This window comes from Idiotropiscis lumnitzeri, chromosome 6 (genome assembly GCF_059441095.1).
Source record: "Idiotropiscis lumnitzeri isolate Australia: NSW breed Sydney's pygmy pipehorse chromosome 6, RoL_Ilum_1.0, whole genome shotgun sequence".
Taxonomy (NCBI): domain Eukaryota; kingdom Metazoa; phylum Chordata; class Actinopteri; order Syngnathiformes; family Syngnathidae; genus Idiotropiscis; species Idiotropiscis lumnitzeri.
This window is the reverse complement of record NC_142396.1, coordinates 4660158-4683386: the sequence shown is the minus strand read 5'-3', so window position 1 is coordinate 4683386 and position 23229 is coordinate 4660158. Positions and strand designations below refer to the sequence as shown.

At 41.5% G+C, this 23229-nt stretch overlaps 1 protein-coding gene across 1 annotated transcript; it reads right to left on the bottom strand.

The window, feature by feature from the left end:
- Window positions 1-602: 602 nt before the first annotated feature.
- Window positions 603-23221, bottom strand: LOC148334757 (DENN domain-containing protein 5B-like). The gene is made up of 21 exons (XM_088298127.1): window positions 22853-23221; window positions 17912-18021; window positions 16313-17024; window positions 15513-15700; window positions 12165-12662; window positions 10681-10894; window positions 9423-9573; window positions 9103-9199; window positions 8896-9015; window positions 8136-8288; window positions 7948-8029; window positions 7761-7827; window positions 6848-6976; window positions 6651-6772; window positions 6264-6409; window positions 5482-5600; window positions 5031-5215; window positions 4805-4887; window positions 4187-4313; window positions 3788-3962; window positions 603-3573 (listed from the first exon to the last, which is right to left on the bottom strand). The coding sequence occupies exons 1-21, from the start codon at window positions 22959-22961 to the stop codon at window positions 3390-3392; spliced, it is 3771 nt and encodes a 1256-aa protein (XP_088154253.1). The 5' UTR covers window positions 22962-23221; the 3' UTR covers window positions 603-3389.
- Between the last annotated feature and the right edge of the window lie 8 nt (window positions 23222-23229).

Sequence of the window (23229 nt, the reverse complement as noted above, 5' to 3'; positions counted from 1 at the left end):
CATAAACGACACTGTGACGTGGGCGTGCGTGTGCATTCTGCTGCCCATATAAGGATGGGAACGTTGCGCGGGAACTGGGGGCTCGGCCCCGGTTGCTAGGGCACATTGGAGAATGTCGGCAAAGGGGCGGGGCCGCCTGCTTTGCTCCCGACCCGCCAGATGGCACAAAACGAACCGCTCGACTGTGCGATAGCTGTGCTATCTTGAGTTTGAATTATTTTGCGTCAGAACCCTAACTTGAATTTTAAAAATTTTACCAAATGCAAACAAGAACAAACCGGAATCGAACCCTGCTGCAGCTCTGCACTGTGAGGCCATCGTGCTAACCGCCTTGCAAACAAATTTGTTGCATCAAAAAATGTCCAAACAAATTTTGACTGATGCTTTCAAAAAAAAATTGAACATCTCTAAGTTTTACTCTTGAACGTTTTGGTTTTTTGAGAACTCTTGTTGTTAGATTGTTTTACACAGGTAGCATTGTCAATGCTTTCACCAGGCCACGCCCCTTAAAGGTACACATCAAGCACCACTGGATTTGACGACCAGATTTACATTTGGGTAAACAAAGAGATAAAATAAATAATCAATACCAATGCGTTGCACTTGTTTCATTAGTAACTTTATTCTGAGACGTCACATTTTCATAAATAACCTTCATTTATTGCTCTCTCTAATCTGTAATTAAATGACAATAGTGGCTGGGTTACATAGTGCTTGTGGGACAGTGCAGGAAAAAGACAGTGTTTATTAAGTGGCAAATAACACAATACAATGAACCCCTGTTGTATCACAGATGTCAAAGTGAGTGTTTTTTTTAAGAGGGGGTTAATTCTAAATAATAATAAGTTGAAACAGTGTGGGAGGAGTACACCTATTTTCAATAATTTTTTAAATATGATGTATTGTGGATTTTGACCTATTGCAGGTGCTTCTGAAACAGGCTCTGCAATAAACAGGGGGTCATTGTATATATATATATATTTTTTTTTACGAGCTGGTGCTCTCTATTCAACACTTTCATGTAAGACAAACAGCAGAACCATCATCCACAGGATCAGAATCTATTGTTTGGACACAAACATAATGCCTTTTAACCGGAAAAAACATGTCACAACATTGAGAGATTATAAGATGAGCCTAACATATTTACAACAAGAAGAGAAGAGGAGAGCGGATTTGAACTATTCTGAGTCTGTTCAACATAAAAAAAGTGAAGTTAACAGAGCAGATAGAATAAGAACCAGAGCATTGTAACATACCACAACACGGGGAACGAAGCGTCCCTTTGGCGTGGGAATAAGCAAATAAGGCCTAAGTCCCGAGAGTTGGGATCACAACACAGTTGAGACAAAACAAACTTACTGGCCATGCATGTGTTTCATTTTAAAGTCAAGAGAGTGCAAGCAATAAGAGTAGGAGGAGAGTTAACACTGTCAGGATTAAGTACACGCTCCAGGAAAAATAGCACATTATTGGTGTACAGGTGCAACTCACAACATTAGAATATGGTTCACTAATTTCATTAGTTCAATGTGAAAAGTGAAACTCAGTTGGTTAAATTGGCTGTCAAACCTTTTCCACTAAGTACCACCTTAAAAAAAAAACAATTAATCGAAAACAAGACTTCATTCCTAAAAAATAGATTTAATATTATCGTAAGCCATTGTAGCATAATTCGGTTTTAACATTAACACAGCGCTTAAATAAAGAAAAATTTAAAAAACTGAACTGATTCAATTCAACTGGATTGCTCATACAAGTTGAATAAAAATGGCACCTAAATAGCAAAATAAATATTTATAACAAACAGTTCTTAAATATTAAATGCAAATGTATTGAAATTAAACGTTAAATACAACTGAACTGTACTTAGGCAGTGTTTCGATTGTGTGATTCTCACATTCTTGAGTGTCACAGTATTAAATTCACGAATACAGGAAAATATTTATCAGGAGGTCAATATTGTGGGATTTTAAAGTAAACATTTTTTTTTCTGGCTTTAAACAGTATACTTAATTCCTCACATGGCCGGTTGTCGATTTACTTTTAAGCTGTTTATTGAACGCCAGAAGAATAGTAAAACAGAGAACAAACTCACACGGGAGCTGCTGTCAACCACAGCTCACGCCCAGGCGCTCACAACTTCAATACGGACAAAATTATCTGCACGTTTTATGCTTGCAATTTTTGGATGTGATCAAATTTGTTTGCAATGAATTTTAAAATATGTGTTTTAATAAGTTTAAGTGTGGTTCAATAAATGTGTTTATGTTGTCATTGTTTATGTCTATATTTTTGATTTTGGGTTGGGTCTGGAATATCATCATCTGCAATAACCAGGGCTTTGCTGTAATTCTACTTTAAAAAATCCTTTTGATTACATTTCATACGCAACATTTTAATTTCTTCATGCGGTGAGAGTTTCAATATTCACGAAACCAAAATAAAAAAAACAGAAAAAAACCTCATTTAATATGCGTCAATACGAGTTTCACTTAAATCGAACCACTGAAATAAATGCCGTTTTCTACCATATTGTAACTGTCACACTTTTTGTCCCCTTGACACTTAGCTAGGAAAGGAATGCAAAAGACAAAATAGCTAACCCGGAAACTATAAATTGGCATGTTACAAATAAAAAAGTTAAAAAAATAAATTCACAGACATAAAAGGGCTGAGGCCATGTTGTATGTTTTATGTTGCTCATTGCTCTAAATATGTTTGTGTCGTTTTAAACGCGTGTTTAAAGACCTTAAAAAAATGTAAAGTGCCGTAAATTGATGTTACAAGTGGTCTTTCATTTTTTTTAACTTGCTGTTGTGGACCCCAATTGAGTTATCAGTGAGTTTCAGATACAGTGTAACTTTGTAAAAGTTTTTTTTTTTTTTTACATTTTTTATTACATTTTATCGTGTTTTTTTTTTTAATTTATTGGCATTTTAACTAATATTATGATTTGAAGTGGTAAGAATTAGTTTATGTCTCAAAATTGTAAAAGTGAAGCGTCAAGGGTACAAAAGCAGAATTTATAGATAGCAGCCACATGACAAGCCCCAAAACAAACAACAATGTACTTTTTTTCTGAGCATGCACACCATATGAGCTTGTAAAACAAACACTGTCTGTCCACGTAAAATGACGACTTCTGTCCAATGATTTTTTTTTTTTCGTTTGTTTTGTTTTCACAGTGTAATCACACAGAGGAGGATCTGACTACTTCCCGAAGCAGATACAGTGTGTAAAGACATTTTACAAGGCAAAAGGTTTGGAGCTCACGTGGCATCATTTCCATCCACGGGCGATTCTTCTTCTTTTTTTTTTTTTCTTTTTTTTTTTTTACAGCAAATGAGGAGTTCAGGAGACTGTGTAGCGACATCCACTAGGGGGTGTCAGAGGGCCACGCCCTTGACCAGAGACGTCTCCAGCGTGATGGCAAACTCGTTGAGCGTGTGCAGGATGCGAGAGAGCGAGCAAACGGCGGCACGGTCACGCATCAGGGCGCCATCCTCGTAGGTCCGCGATGTTAGAGGACACTCGGCCAAAAGGGGAAGCCACTGAGAGAGGAGACGGTCCCTAAGAAGAGGATAGGACAGCTGGTTAGATACAGATGGAGGCTTCTTTAGAGCTTGCCGATGAGCTGATCATTTGAATCAGGTGAAGAATTTATTTATTTATTGATTTATTTTACGTTCCAGCACGCCCGTGACTGTTGTGAGGAAAAGTGGCTCAGATAATGATTGGATGGATGGGTCATTTGGGTAAACGTGCGTATTGTGGAACCACTCACCTGACTCCCAGGCAAACCAAGAGCTGGAACTTGCCCTCTTTCCCAATGTTACGCGGGGAGGCGTTGATGGAGTTGACATAGTGGCAGAGCAAGTCGCAAGACGGTTCTTTTATCAGCATGGAGCCCGGAGGGTGGCCGGGCTGGTCGGCCGTTTCCATAGAAACCACGGCCTTCTCTGTTACAAAGAGACACACAGAATTTTAGGATGCATATACACTACAGTTCAAAGTTTCCAATTCCCATGTAATGCATAAATTATATATCAAATATCTACGGGACACATTTCCCATTCGTATAAGGTGCCCAAAATAACATCAACCTATACCCAAAAAACTCATACGCAACAAAAAAATCTCACATTCATGAAAAAAAATCTCCCACTGAGAACACAGCACTCACCCACAAAGTCCCAAACGAACACGTTCCTCTGGAAAAGACGTGTGGACTTGAAGCCATGGAGGAGGAACTTCTCCAAAGAGGGAACCAAGCCTCCCTCGCCACATAGCAACATGGTCAGGTTGCCTCTCTGCCAGAATGGAAAGGGAAACCAGAAAGAAACCAGAGACAATTTCACAGTGATATCCTGAATCGCATAATACTTGGGCGACCATTCTAATATCTTCAGAGGTTGATATGTGCATACGTAGAAATGACATCATAAATTTTGGTGACTGTTGAACGCTGTTTTTGCACATTTTCCTACATTACGCCTTTTCATGTTTCAAAATTTCCATGGGAGCCATCACCATATTGGATGTGGCGATTAGCCATAAAATCAGCAAATAATATTCATAATATTAGAATGACACAATGCAATGGTGCGTTAATAATCCAATACGTTTTGGATTGATGATGCATCTCCAAGGAGCAAGTGAATGAGGCAGCTTCACAATTAGTTTCACTTTGCCACATCCAGTATGGCGGCAGCATCAATATACTCAAGGCGTCGTCTTTGCATATGTATTGTAAACTGCTTGCGGTGGTCGCAAAGTGCGCCCTTCACGAGTATTGACAAACCTCTTGTTCAGGTTTGTGAAAGTGCTTGACCAGGTTATTTGCCGCCTCCCTCATGTCTTCATGGACTTCAACCGAGAGCACTCCTGTCAAGGGACAAACACAAGTGCACAGAAAGAAACATGAGAAAGCGTGAGGGGAAGAACAAAAACCTCAGTTTATCACAAGAAATACTTTCCAGACCGCAATACCGTGACGAAGTTAAGGAGTATTTTTTTTCAGGACGTACTCGCCCGATTTCCAAGGGATCCCAGCACAGCGCGTACGCCCTGAGAAGGCGAGGCCAATTCCGGCGGCGTCCCGGTCCATCTTCCGGAATCCTCCTCCCCGCTGGGTGAGACTAACTGACCAATGAGGACTCGTTCCAGGCTGCCGTCGCCCACGCCTTTCCCCAACCATCGGCCGCAAGGGAACCTGGCAGGGCGGAGCAAGCACATTTAAGAACAAGAAGAAAGAAAATGGTGCAGGGGAAGCAAATAGTCATTTTATTAGGTACACCTGCACAACGAAACACATCCCCGAAATGAGAGCTGCTTCCAAAAATGGCAGCTTGGCTTGTATTTCGTTTTATTAGCTGCCTGAGTTGAGTGAATGACGACACAGAACACACATCACGATTAAAGTTTGGGCGTATTCAACGTATTTAAGAAGCATGCAGCAAGAGTGACTCCGATTCTTACTTGTATGTGTGGCCCGTGATCTCATTGTAGACCATCACGCAGTCAATGAGACACTTGGCCAGCAGGCCCGAGTTCTCCTGTCCCAGCTGCAAAGTGCTAAGTCGGCCCAGGTTCTTACACTGCAACAAACACAACAAGATGTGAGGCTCGAGCTGGAGTTTCGTGAGAGTAACAATGAGAGCAATGCTGGCGCAGCCGCCAATTTTTTTATTTGTTACTATTAGGTGAGCTGGAGATTCTTGCAGCTGACTTTGCGCAACAGGCAGGGTGAACCCTGGACTGGGAAAATGGGGGCGCTGTAAGGGACTAACATTTTCATTCATTTGAATGAGGAAAGATGACTTGAGATATGAGTGTTTTGAGTTAAGATCGTGGTCACGGAATAAATAAAACGCATATCTCACTGTATATTAAATTAGTTTTCCCCAATGAAATGTTAATAATCCATTATGTATTTTGTGTGTGAGCTTCCTTGCAAGTGTTTTCATTTTGCATTTGTGCGTTTGGCTATTTGTCCCGTTCATTAAAAAGGAAAAGTGTATTTCCCACTGTGGCTCTTCTTGTAAGAGCATTACCGTCTTAATTGCTCCATTTTTTTTTCTCCAATAGCGGCATATCTGACGCTCGCTCACAACTCCAATCGACTAAGCAACTGCTTATGAAAAATCCTAAATTGGGGGCATTTGTACCGCTGAACTGTTATATGGTAAAATGAACGATGAACTGTTTTATTTTTATTTATAACATTATGCATTTTTAATTACGCGTTTGTTGACCCAAACCTGGAAAAAAATCTCCTGGGTATTCTTGCTGATCTGCCTCACTCCCGAATCTCCCATTTCTCCAGACACGCAGACCCACGGGTTGACGGTTGCCATGGCGATGCTCAGCTTCTTCATGGGGATGATGGCGACACGATAAGGAATGTCTGCAGAGAGGCGGCAAAAATAGAAATATTAGACTTTTGGCTGAATTGTTTTATCTTTTTTATTTAACCTGCTTTTATGTTGATCTTCAACTCAGATTATTATTTCCTTGCTTTGTCGTCGTAAAGCGCCATGGATTTTCCTTGTGTTTGAATAATGCTGCGCAAATAAACCTGCCTTGTCTTGCCTATGGGCGCTTTTGTCGCAGTCAAGAACAAATGGGAGTTCTTTGTATTGACTCACTGATAGAGGCGAAGGCGCGCGTGAAGCAGAGGTAGTCCACCGTGTTGAGGGAGAGAAGGTGAAATAGAAATTGTTCCCTTTCTTCCTCGCAGAGAAGGAAAGCGTGAGGCTTGTATAGCTGTCTTTATGGACAAACAAAAGCAAACTAAAGTCAAATGAGGCACCAGACAAAGACTGGAATGGAATTCTTTGCTTACCTCAGCAACTCCTGGTTTGTAAGCAGCTCTTTAAGGTGCTGTGAGAGCATCTTCTTCTCCAGGGCTAAGCTGATCCAGGCCCGGGCTTGTTCCACCTCGGAGAGACCGTCACTCATCGTTTGGACAAACCTGAAAAAAAAAAAAATGCACATGTCAAGAATGTTAAGGAGTAATTCATCATTATTAATTGTCAAGTAAGTGTTGGTCAGAGTAAGAGTGTAAAACAATAAAATGTTTCATCAATAGAGCCTTTTTTTTTTTTTTTTTACTTTGCATCATCATCACTGATGGCATTAGGCAAAAGCGTACACACAAAAATAGAAAAATGAAAACGCTTTCTCTCATTTATAGCTTTATATTCCTGCTTTTGTTTTTGTTTTATTCAACTATTAGACCACCTTTACACATTCTTTGTTTTCCTGGGTGTCCAATAAATAGAGTGGATATAAAAAGTCTACACACCCTTGTTTTCAAACTTTACAAACATTTCAAACATTTTCTCAAGATTACAGTGGCCTATAACCTGAACAACTGAACTGATAAAATATTTTCAAGAGGCGAGGTTAAAAAACAAAGTTGCACAAGTGTGCACACCCTTTTGTAAGTAGGGGACGTGGATGTGTTCGGAATTAACCAATCACATTGCAAACTCATGGTAAATGGGGGTTAGCGCAAAGCAACCATCACGTAAACTGGATCTCATTCAAATCAGCCGGAGCGCTTTCACACTAGCAGGCTTCTGCTGATATTTTTCTCGTCACACCTTACGGCACAAGCCGGAGAGCTTCCACAGCATCAGAACGATCTTAGTGTTCAGAAGTATCGGTCACAAGGAGGTTTCAAAAGGATGATTTCTAAAGTGTACATTTTCCAAGAAAAAAAAATGACTGGTAATAAGGAAATTTTTTCTCACCTCATATCTTGCACCAATGATCCTCTTAAAAGTACAGCACCATCGTCATATATTCTCTGCTCGGTGCCTAAAAATATACCACAGTAATCAGAAACTGCAACTCTTCGAGAATCGAAAAAAAAAAAAAATGAAGACGAGACTAGATGATGTATAACTCATCACGGCACGTCATCCAAATCTCCGCTACCTGGAGGAGACTCAGCAGGCGCCTCCGTTTTCTCCAGGGCAGACTGGTAATGAAGCAGGTGCGACCACAGAGCTGATTTCCCCTGTTGAAACGCACCAACAATCATATTTACTACATATTTACTCTGTGTGTGTGAGCTGACATGATTTCCTTTCGGCTAACACGAAGGATGCGTGATCAAATCTGACCTGTTTCATCTGCAGACCGTGGCCCCAGGTTCTCTCCAGTAGGTCGCACAGATTGTGGATCAGCGTGTTCTCCTGCAGGCCGGTGATGTTGGCCTCCCCCTGACCCACTTCCACACTCTCCTTCCCCATCCTCTCCATCAACATACGTTTGGTCTAGAGAAGCAGAGATCATTGACAAGGAATAGACCAATTCAGAATATTTGTAAACAATGTCGACCATTTGGCATGATGCACGAATATAGCTTAAAAGTCGCAAACATGGCATCTGACCAATTCAGAGCGATTGAGTACAAAAGGGAAATGGCCATCTTCTGCTCTACCGGCCCGCACATTTAAAAGTAAAAGAAAACGTACAGTACTTCCGGTTTATTTATGATCTGAGGCTGAAAAATATTTTATTTTAAGTGACCCCATTCTCTCCGTTACATCCGTCTATGGCTGGCTCTTGACACATGTCATGATGCTAATTGGCTCAGTCGCGTAATGCTAATATTAAAACCCAAAAGCTAGCAAAATGAGTAAAACACAAATAAAAAAATAAAAACATAAATAGTGTCTTTGCATTGCGGAAAAGTCTTTCCAATGAGTCAAGGAAGCATTCAAAATGGATTTCAAAAGAAATATCTACTATTGGACAACACTCCAAAATGGAAATCTTACTGCAATATAGAGGCCACTATAGTGGATAGAGAGTGATTCCAAAGACAACCGTAACCTCCCCGTTCGAGGAAATAATGACTTTTTTTTTGACAGTACTCACCTTGAGTCGGCACTCGCTCAGCAGCCCTAGAACAAACTCCCTGTGTGTCTGAGCGATGATTTGAGGCGACAGGTCCAGAAACTTGAGCTGGTTAAGGTGCTTCCTTGCTAATGAGTATTTCTGCGGCGGAAACCAAAATCAACAAAGACATCAAGGAAAGCGAGCGCATTTTCGTACAGGCTTGTGTCTGAACGCCAAACAAAGCACCTGTCTTTGTTCGCCGTCTGGTCCAGAGAGCTCCACCGCCGTTGCCGACGTCCTCCTGGGATCGGATCTGCGTGACGCAGTGACACGACTGGAACGCCTACTCGGATGTAAACAATCACACAATCAGGACTAAAGAAATTGCAGGCACAAAATGTAACGAAAATAGCTTTCCCATCTAAAGTTTATTATTATTATTATTATTATTATTATTATTATTATCATTATTATTATTAGTAGTAGTATTATTATTATTATTATCAAGCCCAGTATGACTTGATTTGCTTCATACATTCTTTGCCAATCCCGAATGAAAGACTCACTTGTTGGTGCTTTGTGAGTGTATGAGGACGTCGGCCTGCAACTTGGGAAAATAGCCCGGCTGGTGGCGACCCTGACCGATCCTCATGTCCAGAAGGTGCGGGTGTATGGCTGTGTGGTCGGCCTTCAGCAGTCGGCGCTCGATGGTCTGAGCTGCACGCACAGACACAATGAAAACATCAAGAAAACACCTGCGTGAGCAACAAAGGCGTGTTTCAGAGAGGATGGATCGTCTAAGCAAATTTCAATCCTAATAAAGTCCTAAGTTAAAATATAATTGAAAAAATACACATCATATACAATGGGTGTTTAAAATAAATGCATTCGCTGTTAAATTTGCTGGTTTTCTGACACAGTATGTAAAGAAGGCGCAATTGTACAACTGGTCGTCAAAAGCGCACAGTACATACAGAGGACAATTAGCCCATTCTGACCACCCGAGGGTGGTCAACCGGTCCATGGGGAGGAGTCGACAAAACTTGAAATTTTACCCGACCCTAAACCAACATCAAGACCTGCTCTGCATAAATGTGCAAAAATAATCAGTGATTCGTAATTAAAAAAAAAAATGTATACATTATTCTTAGATTTGTAACACTTGGCTGCTAATTGTAATAAAGATTGATTTAATTATCACTTTATGGTCTGCTTTTTCTTAAAAAAAAAAAAATTAGTTGTTAAATTAGTTTAAAAAATAATTTGTTAATTTTGTTTAAAAAACGAAAAACTTTTTGGTAATTTGGTAAAAAAAAATGGTTAGCTATTAAATTTATTGCTAAAAGTTGTCCTATGTATGCACCAGTTGTCCTCATTGAATCTGAAGCACAGTGATGGCAGCAACATATATTCTTAGACATGATATTTATTCACAGATATTTCATTTTCACCAAGATGGAATTATTCGTAGTAGTCAAATGTATTTACATGATTTAAAATATGCGACTTAAAAGGCAGTGTTGATGTTCCACATCGACTGGAATGACAAAAAGAGGCGAAATGAGGATCCGGTTAGAAGAAGGGACACAAAAACAGCTCATCCCCCACCACATTCTTTAGCGCACCCCCATCTTTAATGCGCTTCCATCTGCACCCCGCCCCCTTCAAGCAGGCTTAATCCCACCCTCGTTTTGCCTTTTATCTTAATTGACTTTGATGTTCATATGAGAAATGTTTGATTCGGTTTGATGTTCTTGTGCACAATAATGAACGCAACCGAGATGGGTAACTCCATGACGTCGTCGTCGTGCATTTGCAGTGTACCTGATTTCCCGTCGCATCCGCTTTGAGAGTCGACCTGGTCCGTGTCGTAGAGTCGCTCCGTTTCCAGGCGGCTGTCAAAGAGCTTTTGCAATGGCTCGCGCTCAGCCCAGCGAGAGATCACCTTGCCGTCGGCAAAAGATGAAAACATGGACGTCTCCAGGAAGCGGGACAGGAAGTGTAAGTGGGTCACGGGCTGAGCAGAGAGGAAGGCACCCTGGAATAGGCGTCCATAAAGAAATAATGTCATTAAATGAGATGTTAAGCATTTTGCACAAGATACTAAAATATTGACAATCTGGCCAAATGACCTTTGCCCTCAATTTTGAATTAATGTTTCCTAACCTTCATTGAGTCAAGGTAGACCATCAAAGACATCTGTCATACAAATTACTATATAAAGAGTGGCAATGGCTACATCACTTATACGAAGATATTTTTGGGAAGCTAGTTTATCATTTTCCGGGAAAACCCACCAATTCATGATTTCGTGTAAAGTGGCAAAATTTTATTTTATTTTTTTTTAAATATTTTCCTGGCAAAATCGCGACTTCATCGGATTAGCCAGAAGTTTTGCCCTATGTCAACTAACTTGGAGCCGCATGCCGGCTCGCTCCATTGGAGCACGGTAGCATCATGAATAAACAGCAAAAAAAAAAAAAATTTTTAAAAGTCCTATGGCACCAATATTCCCTAAAAAAATATCACAACTAAAATGCATGATGAAAAAAAAAATATTGGTGATCATAAAATGTTAAAAGTTAAAGCTATTCAACATCTTAAATGTCAAATCCTTATGTGTGGGGTCAACACCATGCAGCCTCACACGTCAGTCTCACTTTTGTCGGTGGAGTTATTGTTATGTGCGTTTCCTGCCACGTTGGTCTTCTTAAGTACACAAACTAAAAGAGCAGTAAGCACACATTTGTTTTGGCTTCAAAATAAATACATGTGTACCCTTTACTTGCCCTGGAGGCGAACGTAATGAGTTTTTATTAAAGTGCTGTGCTTCTGCAAGCTGCTGCAGCCAATTAGACCAATTAGATTCACATAAGGGTGAGTTGAACCCCCCTCAACTAGGCGAGTGCCAAACCTTAGAGTTATTTGTGTGCTGAACAGTTATTTTTGTCAGTAATCCAAAGCTCTCTGATAACCTGGCAAGTCTGCTTGGTTTCTAAACTTTAATGTGGACCGGGAGCAGCTATTGTTCCAGAGAATTAAAGAATACCTTTTGATTCTCCTTTTCACCGTTGGGCAAATGTTTCCAACTAGTAAAGTGTTTCCCTGCTGTATCACAAGTTCAGTCTTTGTGCCCAACAATTCCGCACAACCACTTGGCGATTGATTGCGCTAAGAACAGCTTAATGTCGTATATTGTAATGTAATTAAAAATGGTGATTAATTGTCACCCGAATTTTTCTTGCCATCTCTACGTCTGCGCACACGAACCTCTGAAAATATTTGAACAACATTTCAGTTTACTGTACCTTGTCAAAGTTGAACGTTCCCTCTCGGTTACTCATCCAGGAATCCAAATCGAGCGCACTGTGGATGACGAACTCCTCATAGCGTCCGAACATGGTAGCGAAGCGTCCGGCAAACACCTCCCTCAGTTGAATGTTCATCTTCGCCTCACTCAGAGCCTCCTCTTCCTCCTCCCACACGCGTCCCAGCGTCTTCCCTTCACCCGACAACTTGTCTCGTCCGCACCTGCAAGCCAGAGCCTGCAGCCTCTCCAGCGCCTCCAGTTGTTCGCCTCCGAGGTTGCCGTTCCTTCTGTCTTCCATCAGATCCTCCAGGACCAGGCTGCTCAGCTGCGGAGAGGCCGAGGTGGGCTTTGTGAGGGCACCTCCTTGCAGGGGGACGCCGAAACACTGCAGGATGTCGCTCACTTCCCGCACCAGCTCGGCTTGGTCTGGAAAGGCGGGGAGACCCTCTGGAGCGTCCATGCAGTGATTGTCAATGTCCACGAAGCAAAGGTTGGCCTATACAGAAATAAGACAAAACAATGAAAAAAAAAAAATCATGCGCTTCTTGGATCAGATAATTGGATGAAACTATGCAGTCTTTCATATCTTGGAGAAAAACTGGAAGAGCTGGAAAAATCCAATTAAGATCCCAGATAAAGATTTCCATCCGCTTAATAGATTCTTGCCAATTTTTCATAATAGACTCCGAGAGATCTGAGACATTACGGCAACTCGGCAAGAGCAGAAAAAAAACTGTCGACACTGCACAAACTCATATTGATGACCGCAAAACAAACAAGCACTGGCGCTTAAGTGATCGATAAATCTAAACATCTTTTTTCAGGAACATGGACGGAAGCCAGAGTAGCCGATGCAAGCAGGGGAGGAGATGCATACGCCACACAGCGAGGCTCAAGCTGGGATTCAAACTTTGAACCTCAGAACTATTAAGACACACATGCTAATCACTAGTCCGCCGTGCTGACCTTAATTACATACCTAGAAATGCAATACAGGTTTGAGGGGCGCATAAATTGAATAACTCGGAATAAATAAACTATGAGTTATTTTCTTCTTATTTGTGATGGGAGAATAACGATACCATGTATCGTATCGGGCCGATACGGGCATTATTGTAACTTATCGAGCACTCTTGAGAGTCGCCGATACCAGTCACCGATATCATTATTTGGAAAATGAAAACCCTCTAGATCAGGCCACTATGGGTTCTAAAATTCGACAGAGGGGCTGGACCAGGAGCAGATGGAAGGAGTGTTTTGGTAACCTCACCTCATCGGAGAAAAAAAAAACATTTAATTTTAAATTAAAATGAACAAAAGCATTACATCAAAATATCTGTCTTTGACACACCACAGTATTTAGAAAATAAAACATTAACAAGGTTTATTCATTTAATTTTTACAAATTCGGCGGGCTGGATTCAAATATTTAACGGGCCGCTTGTGGCCCCCGGGCCGCAGTTTGCCCACACCTGCTCTAGATGGTTGTATTTTATTATACTTCATTTCATTTATTTAATATTTTTCTTAGTTTGAATAGGGAAGAACAACGTTCTACTGTATATATTCATCAATATCAATTGCTAAAAAAATACTAAAATTGTGATCAAATCATATGTGAGTCCATATCGAATTGAATCGCAATCCCGCTGAATCAAACCAAATCGAAACGCTCCACTTTAAAATAGAACCGTGCTTAAAACGTTATCGCACCCCACGTATCAAGAAATGTATCGTAATAACAATAATAATACAGGTGGGCCACAACATTAGGTACACAATTTAACTCATTGACTGCCATTGACGGCTAAAGACGTCAAAAATATTTTTGTTTTCAATTGGCTGGAAGTGAATGAGTTTTAATGACTTTAATACAAATAATTTTTCACATTTGACAAAAATAAGGCTCTGTTTCGATTCGGGCTGTCACCAATTCATCTTTTTCCTTTTTGATTATCTTCTCCATTAGTCCATCTATGATTGATTTGAAATGATTGTGCCGATATACATAGGGAAGTGTCACAGTCTAAGTTGCACAGCTTAGTCAGGTCTCACAACCTTGACGATCGACCCCTGACTGTCTAATTAAAGCCTCAGGGGGGGAAGGTTGGAAGGTGCACGCTTGCACAGCCTTACTCAGCTTCATCCTCCTACTCTCAACACTTCCTGGTTTGTTTTGAAGGTTGTTTCCCCCCCCCCCCGTGTCATCAAATTGCACCACAGAAAAACAGTGACGGTGAATTCACATGAATTATTCAGTATCTCTCATGCACTGCTGCTTTCATCCATGCCCCCGAGTGACTCAGTTGCCTTCTTTCTAGTGCAACGTTAAAAGAGGCGGGGTGAAATAGTCACACAGCATGGAGTGATGTTGCACGATTGATTGGATTAGTGAGCGTGGTGGAGCAGGAAAATACACAAAGATCTGCTTCAAGAAGGAATAGCACGCAAGAGCACAAATACTGCTCAAACGGGACATCTAATGTAAAACGGACTTTTTAATGGCTTGCATAAAATGTGAAACTAAGCGACCAAGTACATATTTTGTAAGCGGTCTATTTTTGATAACGTGTCTGTGAGCGTTTGCTTCTGCACATCGGCTACATAACAGTGGATCTACTTTACATCATAACCGCGAGTTTGACCGGCCATGACTTGGAAGCTAATCCAAAGCCACTTTCAAGCTATGGCAAAAGTCTGGTTCAGTGGTACCTTGACTTCGTTTTTGCGAGACAAAATGTTGAGTTGAGTGAGCGTCAGCCACTGTGTTGCTTTAGCGAAGTGAAAAAAAGAAGAAATAAAGTAATTAATAGTGATGGGAAAATGAAGCTTCAAATTTTCTTCATGAACCAGTTGTTGTATTTTTGAGGGAGTTTAAGGGATTAAAAAAAAAAAAACACGGCAAGTCAGTGTGCTTTCCGCCCAATGTTGAACAGACAGTGCCATCTACAGGATTCCAAAAATACTACAACTGGTTCATGAAGCAGATTTGAAGCTTCATTTACTTAAGGTAACTGTGATGCCCTTTCATGTGGACAAGCAGAGCCACTGTCATAGATGCATTTTAGCCATTTCGTGAATGAGTCAAAGACACAACTAATACAAAATGAGAACACTCACAAGGAGTAGATTCTCACTGAAATAACCAAATCAATCCAACTCCCATGTCACTCTCTATGCCCCGCCCCTAAAAGGCACAGTCTACAGTGCACACAGTCGTATGTAAGGCAACTGGAAATTATTTAAATTGCAGAGTGGTGGTGCTGGTTGTGGGGGTGTGTTTTGGTGGATAAAAAAAAAAACGACACAACATCCTGTAGTAAAGAATTTTAAATGAGTTTCTCACCTCGTGCGGCAGGTGGAGGGAGGCTCGCTGAGCGCCATCCCTGCGCTGGACGCCCATTAAGAACGGTACAGGAGCATCCAAAAGGTGGTGTAGAGGTGTGGAAATGATGGGAAGGTAGATGTGCTGCCACTGGAACGGGAACAACAACGTCGTGATGGCCTCTGCCACTGTCATCAAGCGCTGGTAGTCTAAGGAGGAAGAGGAGCAGTGAAAATGAGCCACACATTTAATTAGTGGGGTTTAAAAGTTTTGTCATCAAGAACCAAGTGAAAAAGATTTGTTTGTGACAAATGATTGAAAGAAAAAGGTTGCTTTGCTGGAGAGACAGCCTTATATTCAAATTTATTTTTTATTTTTACTCAAAATTCAACACCCCATAAGAAAAATGTCTGAAACTTTTTTTTTTTATAATATGAGGTTTTACTTTTTTTATTTTAATAAATGGCAAAAAAAAAAAAAAATCACATTTTCATTAAGGGGTGACGTGTGTAAAATTTTAAAGAATAAAGTTAATTCACTCCATTATGGAAGGAGCCTGTAACACGACAAAAAATTGATAAAGTGAAGCACTCCGAATACTTTCGGGATGCATTTTATATCATCGCAAAAACGGGTCCGGAAAAATCTGTCAAAATGCTCTGAACTCGGCTTTGAAAACAGCTAGTGGTGAATCACTCAACAGCATCCAATAATAGCGCGGCATTTAATACTTGATCCATTTCCTAATCTACTTTCACCAAACGCTGTCCAACTCTACCGAATGAAAATGTCAACGCAAGTTCTAAAGCAGACCTCCATACCTTGAGAGTAGAGCAGTATCTGCGTCTCCAGGAGTGAGCAGGTAAGCAGCTGCACCATGTTGTCCACGCCGAGCAGGGAGAAGGCTTCTCCGAGAGGATACTCCCCGAGCGGAAGCTCACCGGGGCCAGGCCGTTGGCACAAGATGGGTCCCTGCACGCCGTGAAACCTCAGCGAGCGGCCGGGCGGCGGCAGGGGCACCTCATAGAGGATGTTGTGGATGTAGCTTTCTAGTGGTAAAGGAGGCGCCGTTTGGGAGGCGACGGCCTGGTGCAGCTGAGACAGGAAGTGTCGAGAAGCTCTGAGGAAGGGGAGCGGCGTGAGGAGGCAGAGGGCTTTGGACACGTACAGCGTGTCGTGAGACGGGTCGAAGGAGCCAGCGCAACCCAGACAGGAGGCGGCGGTGTGGCCTGAGGCTAGAGATTCGCCGTCCGACTCATCCAGGCTGCTCACCAGCGAGTCCATGCTGGAGGTGGAGGGCGAGGAGGCGGACGAGGAGGCGGAAGAGGAGGAAGCGGAGTGGTGCTCCACGTGGTGCATCCTGTGAAGGGTCTGCATGGCTGCGATGATCTGTGCACCCGTCACCTCCTCGTAGAAGGTGTGGACAAAGCCGTAGGAGCGCGAACCGTCCTCAAAACCGAGAGTGAACGAGTGGAAGTGAGACTCCGGGCGGTCGGCCTGAGTGCGGAAAGAAAGACCCCTCGGCATGCAGAGCTGATGACACAGAGGGAGAATGACAGCAATAAGAAATTAATCGGATAGTGCAATAATTTCCAACCTGTACTGAACAGTGGTGCCTTGAATTACACGTTTAATTTGTTCCATGACCACGCTCGCAACTCAAAACTCATGGCAAATCATTTTTCCCCATTGAGATGAAAGAAAATACCATTAATCTATTAAATCTCCTGAAAATGACAAGAATTTGGTAGAATTTGTGTTATTTAGAAAGAAAATTCATTCACCGCCAGGCCAGGTAAACGTGAATAGACTTTTTGACGTCTATATCCGTCAATGGCAGCGAATGAGTTAAGAAAGTTGTTATTAGAGCAAAATATTTTGCTAGTATATTGTGTCAGTCTTTACATCATAAGAAACTAAGGTATGACAAATGAGATGAGGAATTATCAACAAATCGGTTCATGCTGTACCTCGATCGCGACGAAATCCTGTGCATTGTGACAAATTGAAAAAGTACTGCAAAAGTTTAAGTTTAATATAATTCAATATTTTACAATACTAAAAATATTTTTTATGCCTGATAACAAGGTTCTTTTATGATAAGGAATTTAATTACTACCTTGTTTACTTTATTAAGCCGATAATGAGTAACTATAACTAATCACTTCTATTAAGTTACATTACCCAAAACAGTTTTTAAAAAATTTGACTAATTAACGTTAATTCCGCCGGTCACTGAAAGTTGAACAAAGAGAGACAGCAGATGACAATCTTTTAGCTTTTGTGATTTTTCTTCTGACAACACATTCAGAAGGGAAATAAAACGTTGTTTTTGTTTTGTATTCATTATTTCCAGCCACATACGTGACTAACATTATTAATTTCCGACCATTTTATTTGAAGCAAATCTACATTCTCACCATGTTAACTGCATCCTTATTGAAGGGGTTTCTGTCTGTGCTCTCGGGGTAGTGGACCAGAAGCCTGGATTTGAAGGAGCGGTGAATAGGGCTCTGCTCAAAGCTCTCTCCTGAAAATCAGTCGTGAGAAAAATGGTTTCAACTGATGCGAAATAGATGGAAAGAGGACATCACAAATTGACATCGGCAATGAGGATTTACAATCGCAAGACACACATTCTGACCTTCCAAAAAACAGACTTAAAGGGAAACTCATGTAAAAATAAAAGTTCTTTGCAATGATATGTTGTGCTACACGCTACACGCTCGCAAAAAGGGGTCCATTTTTGTTCTCCAAGATACAAATGTTTTGTGTTGTCCCGTTTAGGATTCACAATTCAAGTACTGTTCATGAGGAAAACGTGCCAGGCCAATATGAATGCCTTTCAAAATAACTCACTGCTGTATGGAATGCAGTTGAAAGAAATAAAGTCAGAGTAGTAATTTCGACCACAGATGGGAATGTGCACTTTAAAACAACTGCCAACGGTTCCTGTAAAGAAAAAAAAAAATCTGTTGTTTCTTTATGTTCGTGCTTTTCAGCCACTCTTCAGTTCGTCATCTAGTGGTGGGGATCTGAAGCACGCAGATTTTTCTCAAGCCAAACAAATCGGCCAAGCGACAGCTCGTATCTACATAAATAAATGAATAAATAAATAAATACACAAGTCATGCCAACTGTCAACAGGAAGTGACAAATACGTTTGTTTGTTTTGTTTTTTTTTTTTAGATGTATGTGAGAGATGATGGCTAAAGAATACTTTAAAAACATGTTGTTTGAAATATGTTGGAATGCATCTAAGGAGGTCGCTGATGGTAGAATGGGACATTCGCCTGACTTGGTAGCAGAAAGCAAGGATTTAGTTCCCACTCCCTGTCCATCTGTACTTCAACTTTCTGAACTCATCTATGATAGGCTCCAACAACTCTGAACAGGAAAAGAAGAACTGAAAATAGATGGATGGTGTTTAAGGAATGTAAACCTATTGAGGTTGAGTCTGGAATATCCCGCCTGCAATGAGTGGGCGACTTGTTCCGTGTTTAAGCACCAGACTGGAAGACTAGTGGGTGCTTATTAATCAGTAAGACAAAAGAGGCAGAATGAAACCTTGGAAAAGTGTGCCGTGTAGCCATGGCAGCCATTTCCACCTTGGCCTCAAGGGCAGCTGTCAAGATCACGTTCATCAGCCAATAAATCACACCTGACACGTAGCGAGCATGTTGGCGTGCAGGCAAGACTGACGAGTGTTTAAAGAGCAGAGAGAGAGAGAGAGAGAGAGAGAGAGACAGAGAGAGAGACTGGAGGTGGAGTCGAGGGGAGTTTTGTTTCAACATGCTAATGAAAGCTTAATTAAATGGCTGCTGTTGGAGTTCAGGCCTAATTAGGATGTTTCCTCGTCTTAACATGTTAGCAAGCAGCTCAATACACGCTGTTCTCATCCTACTGGTAATCCACAGCATTAATTATTATTTTAATAAGTAATTGAGTTATACAAGTGAAAGATCACATTGTTAGAGGGAAAAGAATTGTCAAAATTTATCTTTGTCTTGTTTTTGTTTTTTTTTATTTATCTTTTTTATCACAAAACCTGTCGTTTGAACCGGGGTACTGTATACTGAAATAATTATGTCGTCTCGCTTTGGTCACAGAGGCCTTAAATAAACAAGTGTAATTTGACATTTTCCCACAGCTCACCTGGTAATCTCTCATGGCACACATTGGAAGTGCCGAGTGGTTGGCAATAATCGCAGAGATTTACTTGTGCTTAAAGTGTTTGGTTTGACCGAACAGCAGCTGCACAAAAACGACTCGCCCACGCACTTGAACAGATGACAACACAGATATCAAGTGAAGGAGATTAAAATAGCAGCCTGTATCAGCTGCCTCTAACTTATAGACAGGAGTGGGGAGTACTATAATTAGTAGTAGATTTTTCAGGCATCTACACTTTATGAGAGTATTTATTTTTCTGATCTTTTTTTTTTTTTTACTTTAAACTTTTTTGTGATTAATTCTATGTCGGTAGTTATCGGGAGAGTGTTCTTTTTATTCCGGTGGGCCAAAGACAATGACTTCAGTTGATATGAATAGAATTGCTCTTCTTCCACACACAATACACATGTTTGATGCAGTGACAAAGTGCATGTTCACTTGAGTGACATGTACCTTTGAGTGTCAGGTGCAGAGTGGGAGGAAATTTAAAGCCGTGTATTGGCTGGCTAAATTATTGAACAACAGGGGATTCGGGATTGACCCCTGGGGAACTCCACAGGTCACAGCCATTTGTTCTGACGCACATTTACCGATTTCAACAATAATTAATACTATACATTTATGTTTTATGTTGACATTGAGGTCAATTTAATAAACTGCGTGTGTGTTTTTAATTTTAATTTAAGTAAAGAAGTTAAATCAGTACTTCTACCTTTAAAAATCTTTTTTTACACGAATATCTGATTCTGTACGTGAGTACTTTTTGGGGGCTGTGTCTCGTCTTTCCATCACACCAAAGGATGAAAATGATTAACCTTGCTCAGGATTTTTGCACAAGTGCAAAAATATATTTAGCTTAGACTTATTAAAGCAACGCGAAGCATAAATGTGCTGTCAGGGAGTTCTCGGTGTCATTCCCCCCTGAAGCACCCCCCCATGACCGTCATCTGGCGTGAACAGGGCAAAGCTGAAGCCTCAGCCAGCCGGCATTCCAACGGGCAGCGTCATGTGAAATTTGATTAGGCTGCACAACACACTGCACTGCATTGAGAAGCCAACAACAGCAGACTGTTCCGTGGTGCTTGGGAATTCTCTAATGACTCGCATTTGAGAGCAATAGCTCACAGATCTCAAAACATATAATCAAATGAGAAGTGTTGTGAGTGTACAAAAAAATCTGTTTAATATTTCCATCAATCCTCATAATGACAAAGCAAAAACTTAAATAGACATTTTTGTAGATTCATCACAACGGACTGTACAGAAAATGGAGGATTGCTGTATAGTTTTTACTGATCATTTAGAAATTTTAATAAACAGTTAAAGTGGAGGACAGTTTTAGTGTACAGTGAATTCACGTTAATCGGGGTTTGCAGTTGAGTCACAAATTAAAATATGTTTTTTTTTTTTTTTTTTTAATTCATCCCAAACAATAACATTGGGTGCCTCGTAGTTGATAGAAAAGTACAGAGTGTATATCGTTCACCCTTGCACTCCCCAAAAGGTTAACACAAATTAATGTTGAACACACATCAGAAAAAAAACCTCGTTGTACATCTCAAATAGATCGACACATTTAAATTTAGTTTTTAGTCAATCTTTTTATGGGTCATCACTGAAGAAATGTGACTTTGCTACAATGTAGTCAGTGTACAGCTGGTATAACAGTGTAAATTTACTGTCGCTTCAAAATAACTCAACACAAGGCCATTAATGTCAAAACCGCTGCCAACAAAGTGCAGAAGAAAGCACGATCGCCTTCCTTTGGAAACGGGGCTGCAGGGCTGTAGTCCAACATGATAACAAACAACCCCAAACAGACTTCCAAGATAAGCAATGCTTTGCTAAAGAAGCTGAGGGGAAACGTGGCCAAGCATGTGTCCAGACCTAAACCCTATTGAGCATTTGTGGGGTATCATCACATGGAGGCTGGGGAAGCACAAGGTCTCGAGAAAATAACTACAATATTGACACTTTAGGTCCAATCAGGCCCTTTTCACTGAGGGGTGTGCTCACTTTTGTTGCCTCCTTGTTAAATACAAATTTTGATGGAAGCGTCCATTTTCACAGTAAGGAGTGTACACACGTGAGATAATACAGTTTGACGTTAAGACTTTAACTCTCCTGCTTCGTTGCGGCTTAAGGCCCAACGTTCCCATGCAGGCAGGAAATCCCTTGAAGGAGCATATCCTGCTGCCGCTTCTGCTGCAGTGGCGAGGAGATGGCCCGCTGTTACATAAGCAGATTGGCAGCGCTCGCAAGCACCCGAGCGGCGGAGCGGTCACCCTCTCGGTGGGGAGCCAGCGATTAAAGGCAATGCCGGTTAGTTAGAAGAGCAAAATCACTGGCAGCGTTAAGCCCGGCAGCGTTATATCTTCCATCCCCGCCAGCATCATGATGCCTCAGACTCGTGTCGTTTTTGACACTAGAGAAAGACAGGGGCGATTGTTTTTCCCCATTTCTAACGAGGAAGTGACGTTAAATGTTCCAGACGTCACTTTTTTTCTTTTTTTTTTGCGGAATTGGTCTCCGCCTCGGTCAACATCAGGGACAAAAACAACAGACATCTTCCAATTCCTCTTTGCTTCGCCTGGAAATAAAACCCCACTGGCCACTTCGACAAGAGAGGAGCATCTGCCTGCGTCGATTGTTATTGCCATGGCAACCCCTTGGACATTTTCCCAACATCAATCACATAAACACCTTCCTATTCTCTGGATTTAAGTGGACAAAATGGGGAGGGATTGTTTTTAGATGGGCAGAGGTGATGAGAGCCAAAAGGTTAATGAGACATGCAGGAGATTACGGCTGTTTTTTTTTTTGTGATTGGAACACCAAGGTGGAATAATTCCTGCTAATATTAAGAAAAACTGTATTGTGAAGGATGTAGTTAGATATTGTGTTAAAATGATCCAAACACAACGACATGTGAATTTTCATCCTAGAATGTCACATTGAATGCCTTTCTTTTGGGGACTTGTGCTAAAATATATTTAAAAACAGGGCCCTGTTCTCAGATTAGATGTGCTTTCGGAGTGGTGGATAGCATTTTATCAAAAATATAATGGATGACAAAATGGGGGCAGATAGGCTGTTGGGAGTCTATTGCTGTAAACAACAACATTCCGCACACTAAATTGACCATATTCACATTTAGATGCTTTATTATCGAGTTTTGATGTTGCTACCTGCTCCATCGTCCGGCTCCAGGCCCGTCTCCGGGTCCAGTCCACACACGACGAAGTAGTGGGCGAAGCGGCAAGAAGCCGATCCAGTGGCCGCCGCGGTGGTGCTCATCCTCGGTCACACGGAGAGTGAAAGCTGCGTGGAAATCAAGTCTAAACGTCCCGCTGCTGGCTCACCATAGCCGGCTTGAGCCGATAGCTTCGGAAGAACGTCGCCTCCCTCCCGGTCCACCGGCGGGGTGTCGTTCGCGCTAGGGTCCGTTCGCTTAAGTGGTGGAGAAGCACCGGATGGTACGACGGTCATTTAGTGTGGGCTGACCGGGGGAGGAGGAAGCGTGTTGGGCCTGCGGAGGGTGGGAGGTGCGGGAGGGGAGGGAGTG